The 9,361-nt window shown below is 43.3% G+C and overlaps 1 protein-coding gene across 1 annotated transcript; it reads left to right on the top strand.

Annotated features, from left to right (window-relative positions):
- Positions 1 to 5,566: 5,566 nt before the first annotated feature.
- Positions 5,567 to 8,424, top strand: LOC309563312 (uncharacterized protein; the record flags this gene model as incomplete). Its single annotated transcript, XM_082267712.1, has 3 exons — positions 5,567 to 5,806; positions 5,980 to 6,081; positions 7,542 to 8,424. Exons 1-3 carry the CDS (start codon positions 5,571 to 5,573, stop codon positions 8,422 to 8,424), a joined length of 1,221 nt encoding a protein of 406 aa, XP_082123838.1. The 5' UTR covers positions 5,567 to 5,570.
- Positions 8,425 to 9,361: the final 937 nt, after the last annotated feature.

Here is a 9,361-nt window from a genome sequence, read left to right on the forward strand (position 1 = left end):
ACACTATACATATTACAGAAATAAAAAACAAATGTTAGAAAAAAAAAAAGCTTGTCAGAGGGGGCCAGGTTTCATCTGTCTGCAAATGTTTAACATTCTGTAATTACATTCTATGTCGTAATACAGAAAACTGCATTGATAACAAGGTTTAGCATGGCTTTGGTTAGACACATCCAAGCTCAATCTGGGCCAGTGGTTCTCAACCTAAGGAACAGCTAAGCCCCCCTTGGGGTACCTCGGAGATGTCTTCAAGTATTGTGGATCTGGTACAAGAGTCATAATTTGATTAGTAGAAAGAGTTTTACTTAATGTAGCATATTATGAACAAACAGAGTGTAGCTTGAATGCAAACGTTGTTCTGACTACAAGGTGAATACTCTCCTCAGCTTGGATAAGCAAACCATATCTGTGGGACTGCTACTGGATGGAGGCTATAGCTCAGGTTTGATACATTGTAAGTATTGTTATGTACACAAATTAGGAATGAGCTACAGAATCGATCTGAGCACAGGTTTGGACCAAAACACATTTGCGGGCTGGGAATCTCCCTTGTGATTTCTCTGCACACCTGAAGATGACACATCTCACCCAGCACTTATTGACACACCTCAAAGTATTTTTAAGGATTTATTAGGCCAAACATAACCAAAGATAGGAGAGGATTAACAAGTGTACATTTACAAACAATCAATAAGACAATAACGTTACTCTGAGAGATATGGTTAAATACCTGCAGTGTTCTGACCAACAGTAATTACCAGAACTGAACCACATTCACCTAGTTCTTTAACAGTATTTAAACTTTAACAGTATTCAAAGACTAACTTGCTATAACTGTCCAGTTTTCTCACACTGGCCAGTGAATGATGGAAAAAGAAATGGCCTGCAAAGTTGGGGCCCTTGAAGAAAGCAAAGCAGTTCTCAGAAGACAACAGATTAACTTGTGCAATGTTAGTCTCTTACCAGACCCAGAGCATCCTATTCTGGGTATCTGGACATGAGCTCTGACACGGACAGAGCATGTTTTCAAGTCCTCAGACAGGGATAGAAGTTGCTTTAATTTCTCCTTACAAGTAGTGGGAGTACTCTCTTCTAATCACACCAGGCATCCAAATCACACCTTACACTCCTCCAGGGAGAAAGGTCCTGGTGTCTAAGGCAAGGACCTGTGCAATGAGTCTTCTCTGAGGTCTCAACCGATTGTGGTCAGCTATGGCAGAGTTCCGTTCAGCCAGTAGTCCAGTCTCTTTTTCTCACCCCCTGCTAGCTTTTTTTTTTTTAAACTCCCTGCTAGCTTTCAGACAGTCCTTTGCTTTCCTTTCAGCAGCTGGCTGACACCCTTCCCTTTGCTTTGTTGCATCGGCCAATCACTGTCCTTCAGGATCGATCCAGATCCAGCCAAGATGGCTGCTCCTGCAGTGTAGACACTCCAAAGACAAGCATTGCAAAGTGGTCTCCTTAAAGATGGTTGCTGCACTTTTGCAATAATGAATATTCATTTTAACCCTGTCCATACTACAGAAGAATAATACAGCAGCAACTAAGTAAGAAGTTCTGCAGCAGTTATCAGCTACAGCCCAGGTTACATATACAAGGGGTCAGGGATGTGGGCTGACATCATTGCCCAAGTATGCACCAGACCCAGTGATAACATTTTTTTAATTTTGTTGCTATACACTAAAAAACATCCAACACATTCCGGGGCCAGAAGAAACTCCACCCTCCCACCAGGGCTACAACAAAACCAAATATAATATAAATGTACAGTAAATGTGATTGATATAATCATAGGGCCAATAGCATAGAAAATCATTGGTAACACACAGTGTATATATATATATATACACAGTATATATATAGTACAGGATGCCAGGGATGGGTACCGGACAGTATATACACTATATTACCAAAAGTATTGGGACGCCTGCCTTTACACGCACAGTAACTTTAATGGCATCCCAGTCTTAGTCTGCAGGGTTCAATATTGAGTTGGCCCACCCTTTGCAACTATGACAGCTTCAACTCTTTTGGGAAGGCTGTCCACAAGGTTTAGGAGTGTGTCTATTGGAATGTTTGACCATTCATCCAGAAGCGCATTTGTGAGGTCATGCACTGATGTTGGATGGGAAGGCCTGGCTCCCAGTCTCTGTCTAATTCATCCCAAAGGTGTTCTACTGGGTTGGGGTCAGGGCTCTGTGCAGGCTGGTCAAATGCCTCCACCCCAAACTCGGTCATCCATGTCTTTATGGACCTTTTGGTGCGGACCCCATGCTTTTTTTTTTTCACTTTTTCAAGGAGATCCCCTTAAAATCCATACCAGACTCAGAGGGTCTGTTATACGTTATACAATTCAGGAGAACCCCCCACAACATTTTTTTTTTTTGAGTGGGGTTTCTTTATTAACATATCTACCAGACCTTCATCTAGGATAAGGGTCTGGTATAGATAAAGCAAATCCTCCCCAGATCTTTATGTAGAAACAGAAGTAAACAGCTGAGGCTGTCATTTACTGGCAACTTAAATTGCAATTTTTTTTAAGGCCCCACCCACAATTCGTATATTGGGAATGTGCATTCCTGGTCACAATTTTTTTCTTTGTGATTTACACATGTTTCTGCGTGTCACCATCATTTGCATTTGATGCAACATTTTTTTTATTTATTTTATTTATATATATATATATATATATATATATATATATATTTTTTTTTTTTACACTTTTTACATATTTTTTTTCATTCAACTTTATTGCTATCAAAAGGGGTGAACACCACCCTTGTGATAGCTTGGGCAGTGGCAGGTACTCATTAGGGAAAGATCGGGGGTCTAATATACACCTGATCCCTCCAAGGCAGCAGACCAAGTCCCCCCTCCCAGCACAAATCCTCTCTGCCTTCTAGCACAAATCAACCCCCCCCCCCAAGATTCCCTTCTGGTACAAATCCTCTTCTCTCCCTGATTCAAATCTCCCCCAACACAATGCCCCTCTCCCCCAATCACTCTTTCTAGCACAAATTCTCTTATTCACGGCAGCACAAATCCTGTCCTTGATCACCTCTCCCAGCATATATTCTCCTTCCCCTAACCCCTCCTTCTAGCACAAATCCTCTTATTTCCCCCACCCAGTAAAACTCCCCCACCCCCATCATCCCTCCAACCACAAACCCTCTCCCCACCTAATAGAAATGTTCTCCTCTCCAAATCCCCCCAGCACAAATCCTGTCCCCCCCTCCTTCCAAATAGTCCCTCCAACCTCAGATACAACGTGGTTCAGTATTAGGAGATGTCCTTCCTCCCAGGCTCCTCCTTGTGTTCTGTCATAAGACATGCCAATGAGGAGCCTAGAGGAAGCATCCCTCAGCTCTGACATTTAAATGTTCTAATAGGCAGCCTGCAGGTACAGATGTCGACTGCTGCAGCGCTGGGTGATCCCAACACCAGGGACCCGCAGGAGAGGCAGGACACGTGCCCTACATGCTGGATGCTAGCAACGCTACTGGCAACTCCCCCCCCCCTCCACATTTTAACACTGCACTGGGGCATGTGCTAAACGTTGTTTCTCATACAGGGGTTAATTTACTAAAACTGGAGAGTGCAAAGTCTGGTGCAGCTCTGCATAGTAGGCAAACAGCTTCTAACTTTAGCTTGTTCAATTAAACTTTAACAGAAAAACTGGAAGCTGATTGGTTTCTTTGAAGAGCTGCACCAGATTTTACACTCTCCAGTTTTAGCAAATCAACTTCACAGCGTCAATTACTCATATCTCCCCTGCTCCGAAGGTTAGAAATAACTTCCCAGCTTGTGAATTCAGGTTTTCGGTTAGGGCACTTTGTTGATGTCAGGAGGTTTCATCTTCAGGTGGCACTGCACTGTATTTGATAAATCTATGTTCCAGATGACTACAATCAATCATGAAGTCTACTATACTGGACTATTTTACATTATCTAACAAGCTGGGCCCTCTGATTCCTTCTGTATTGAATTGTATTGTAATTGTACTGTCTTCATGTTGTAAAGCACTGCACAAACTGTTGGCGCTATATAAATCCTGTATGATATTAAATTGGATTTTATTTTCCACAGATTTTTGATTGGATTTAATTATTGGTGACATAGTGCTGCACCCTCTGTGGGGTTTTGTTTATTGAGTTCAGTTGTTACCCTATGTAGATTTAGAAGCTCAGGCTCTATATAATAACATATTAAGCCAAAACAATATTGTTACCATCCCCATATTTCCCAATGGAATATGCCCCAGCGTTACACAGGATTTTTACAACATTAGCAACATACCTACTTTTAGTGGAATTCAAAAACCCCCATAGTTCAGTTATTTACATGGTATAAAATGATCTAGTAGGGCATAAGACTTGAAAATTGAATCCACATGATTGTTATATAGTGCACTCCTAGCACTCATACTGTGTGTTTATACTCACAACAGAAAGAGTTTATTATGTGAAAATGAACATTCATTATTTTAGACAAATGCTCAGAGGGGTTTCCTTAAATTTGATCCTGATTTAAATCTGATGCCTAACTGTACATCGAAATCACAGAGAGTGAATACAGGACTGTAAAAACATGAGGCAGATCATATGCAATATGTTACAAAACCACAACGGCCCCTTCTGTCATCACAGTGCTATTAGCTGAACGTAGCATGAGACTTAGACATCATTCTGAGGCCATATAGATACACTGTGAATGGTTATCTGCGGTTTTCAGTGTTGACGTCTGCTGGATCTGTAGCATGTAAAATTATGAAGAGAACTATTGAACTGCTGCTTTAGGCATACTTGTTTAATAGGCAATTGGTGAAATGGACCTATAAATCTTTTACAGTGTTTACAAAAAGAAACTGAAAAGATTACAGACATGTAAAATAATTTACCTGTTTCTAGCCAAGTATATTATCTAGCAACAGCAACTAAAAGCAGGCGAAAAATACAAAAAAATGAATTAGGGAGCTATTCTTTGCTCGGCAGCAACACATACCAGCCATGATGCAGATTGTGTATATATGTAAATGAATGTTAACGCATACATCCACATTTCCAACATATCCCATAAGGCAAGTCAGACAAAGTGCGGCACTTTGATTTGTTTTTAATACTCATGTATTGTTTATCCCTGTGGAAGCCAGTGTTCGGTTATAATATGACCAATCTGAGCTGCAGTGATGGAAAAACTCAGAGAGGATCTTTATCAAATATTGCAGCAATGGGGGAGATTTACTAAAACTGGAGAATGCAAAATCTGGTGTAGCTCTGCATAGAAACCAACCAGCTTCTAGGTTTTTTGTCAAAGCCTAAGTGCCGGTTCACACTTATGCGCTTGCGCTTGCAATGCGAATTTGCAGTGCGATGTTTACCTTGCGTTTCTAAATAGTACAGCGCGATTGCAATGCGAATTGTACTTGCGTAATCATGTTAATTAAGCTCAGATGCGATTTCTGCTCCGGCCAATCAAAATAAAATGGGTGTAAACTTCCTGTGGACTTCCTGGTTTTTGTGGGGAGAGTTCGTTGTGGAGTGTCAGCTGTGTTTTGGTGTGTTCTTTTTGGCAGTATGTTTCATTTGCCCTTGGTCATGGCAGCAGTTGCTACTGTCACTGCTGCAGTCCTGATCGATATGGACAAAGAGAGGAGGAGGAGGAGGAGGGTGAGGATGATGAGAAAACGAAGATATTGGGTTCATCCCATAATTTCAAATAGGGAAGACAGAGGTCAGTTCAGTGTCCTCTATAATCATCTCCGTCAACATGAAGAGAAGTTCTTCAACTATACTCGGATGTCAGTTAATAGGTTAGTATGTGAAAGGGAGTCTCTCCTTCTCCTTCTCTCTTTTTTGCTGCTTCCCTATTTCTCTCTTTTCCCCCTCTCTCTTTTCACCTATATCTACCCCCGAATCATTCCAGAAGCTCCACACGCGCCCCTTTTGCTTGCCACTTACATGTGTTGTGTTTTTTATTTCTTAGTTTTGACGAATTACTTGGACTACTCTTTTCCCGTTTGGAGCGTCAGAACAGCACCTTCCGGAACAGTGTTGTCCCTGCTGAAAGATTGCTTGTTACATTACGGTAAGTGTGATATATTTTGTGAAATGTCATGTATTTTTTTCTCCATATTATGCAGACAGATATGATGGCAAAGTCGCTTCCAAAAAAAGTTTTTCTTTATTTTTTATTTTGTTGCATATAATAACAAGAACAAAAACAGAAACATGATGTCATAAAAGACAAATTTGGACAACATGGCGGTAGAGTGGCAAGTGTCCTATCCTATAGATCCAAAAAATTAGGTGAACTCTCATCTGGATCAAGTGGTGTTGAAGAGCTATCCAAGGTGTTGGGATATAGCCTAAATGGCACAAGCGGGGATGGGTTTCTTGATGGTCCACTTGTGGGCCTATATTGTGGATAGGGTGGAGGTAAGTTTGATGCCAATGCACTTGATTGTGGTGTCGGTGGTGGTCTGCGGGAGGGGGGGAAATGGGAAGAAGTAGAGACATCCGATGTTCTCCTGTGGGGGGGGATTACAGAGGGAATTGGAGAAGGAATAGGATATGGGATTTGGGATCTAGGGGTTTCATGAATGCTCCGGTATTGTTCAAAACTGGATGGATAAGGGTTTGGTGGAATGGCAGATTGAATGGGTGTTAAATTTGGGGTCCATGTATTCTCTTGCGGGAACTGTCTTGGTACAGAGAATGAATGGATACAGTTTTGTACTGCCATTCTCATCTCAAAATATCTTTCCGGCGGGACCTCTTTGAGAAGAGGCACTAAACTGTGGGCAAATAGTGTGTGTGGGCATCGCTGTGCATCTATTTGCTGGCTGATGCCAGACATAATGTCTAATAAATGTTTTGTCTGCTCATTATCTTCCGCCTGAGCAGTTGCCCTGCTGCCTCGCCTCCTGTGGGACGTAGAGCCTCGACTGCCTTGACTCAGTGGCCTGGTGGAAGGCGTGGAAGCGTCAGTTTCATTGTACTCCACTTCCGGTTCCTGAGCGGATATGGACTCATCCAAGCCCTGTGCCTCAATTGCTATGTTATCTACATTTGATGAACATGCAAATGCAATGCCTTCCTCTTCATCAACTGCTGCATGCTCCTCCTCCTCCCGTTCCTCCTGCTCATTCTCCACCTCCTCCCAACTTGCTTGTGTGCTGCAATTACAAATATGTAACTACTTTTCATTATCCGCTCCAAATACAATAAAGATGATAGGTGGGGATTGGAAGGTGAGGGGGTTGGGGGTGGGGGGGGGCAAGAGGGAGGGGGAAGGATGGGTTAATAAGTGAAAGAGGGAATTTGACAATAACTTACTTCCGCATTTCTAGAACCGGTACCAGAAAATCCAGACATCTGGCAAAGGCATAGGGACGCTTAGGGGGGGCACCGGATCCACTTCTCGCCTCACGTTCTAGTCTCTTATACCTCTGCATGGTGTCCTTGAGGCTACGCCATCTTGTTCGGATTAGTGATTCTGTAAGCGATAAACATGACTAATAATAATTTTCTATTTTTTTATTTCAGGTACCTTGGAACTGGAAATTCATTTGCGAGCTTGCATTATGAATTCAAATTGGGGAAATCCACTGTGAGCACAATTGTGCGTGATACCTGTATTGCCATTTGGGAGGTCCTAAGAGATGTGGTGATGAGAAAACCAACCGAAGAGGAGTGGATCTCTGTAGCTGATCTTTTTTGGGAGCGCTGCAACTTCCCTAACTGTGTCGGTGCAATAGATGGCAAGCACATCAGGATTGTGAGACCAGTTGGTAGCGGTACCAAATATTTTAATTACAAAAAATATTTTTCAGTGGTTTTGCTGGCAGTGGCGGATGCAAATTACTCATTCACCTACATAGATGTTGGTTCGTACGGGAGCAGTTCCGACTCCAGCATTTTTTCCCACTCCAGTTTTGGAAAAATGCTACGTGCCAAAAGCCTGGACCTCCCACATGAACTACCACTGCCTGGAACATCTCAGCCCAGTCTCCCATTTGTTTTTGTTGGGGACGAGGCTTTTGCGCTTTCAGAACACCTGCTACGCCCGTATGCAAATCGCTCACTGACTATCGAAAAGAGAGTTTTCAACTACAGGCTCACAAGAGCGCGCAGAGTTGTGGAGTGTAGTTTTGGAATTCTAGCAAATAAGTGGCGATTTCTTCACACACCAATTACTCTAACCATAGATAATGCCATAATTGCTGTCAAAGCTGCCTGTGCACTCCACAATTTTGTTAGATCAAGAGATGGATACCTCTTCGAGGACTCGTTGATGGATGATATGGAAGGTGCAGAGTGGATCCACACCAGGGGAAACTACAGAGGGGCCAACATCAGGGAGGATTTTACAGACTTCTTTATGAGTCCTGCCGGTCAAGTGCCATGGCAGCTTGATGCCATTCAATAAAGAGTGTTCATCATTCTCTGTACTTTGTTTAAATAAATACACTATTGTTAAAATGTTCAACATTGCGTAATTCAATTCTTTTAGTTTGTGGTTACCTACTGAGCATGCATGGTCTTCCACTTGCTCCGTCCTTTGGAGCAGGGCCCCCCATAGATCCCCTTTAAATCAGGGCCCCCCATAGATCCCCTTCACATCAGGTTCCCCCCATAGATCCCCTTCACATCGGGGCCCCCCATAGATCCCCTTCAAATCAGGGCCCCCCATAGATCCCCTTCACATCAGGGCCCCCATAGATCCCCTTCAAATCAGGGCCCCCATAGATCCCCTTCAAATCAGGGCCCCCCATAGATCCCCTTCAAATCAGTGCCCCCCCATAGATCCCCTTCACATCAGGGCCCCCATAGATCCCCTTCAAATCAGGGCCCCCATAGATCCCCTTCAAATCAGGGCCCCCATAGATCCCCTTCAAATCAGTGCCCCCCCATAGATCCCCTTCACATCAGGGCCCCCATAGATCCCCTTCACATCAGGGCCCCCATAGATCCCCTTCAAATCAGGGCCCCCATAGATCCCCTTCAAATCAGGGCCCCCCATAGATCCCCTTCAAATCAGTGCCCCCCATAGATCCCCTTCAAATCAGGGCCCCCCATAGATCCCCTTCAAATCAGGGCCCCCCATAGATCCCCTTCACATCAGGTTCCCCCCATAGATCCCCTTCACATCAGGTTCCCCCCATAGATCCCCTTCACATCAGGGCCCCCCATAGATTCCCCTTTCTGTGATAAATATATACACACAGGAACCATAGAAAATATCTTCTTACCTTTATGTTTCCGCACTTGGGGTGTGAATCCATTCCAGTCCTGATACAGGCTTACACAAATCTCTTCCCTCCCTCTTTTCTTCAGAGCATTATTCTTGTACTCTGCTGTACGGC

The sequence above is a fragment of the Pelophylax lessonae genome (assembly GCF_965119305.1).
Source record: "Pelophylax lessonae genome assembly, chromosome: 9".
NCBI lineage: Eukaryota > Metazoa > Chordata > Amphibia > Anura > Ranidae > Pelophylax > Pelophylax lessonae.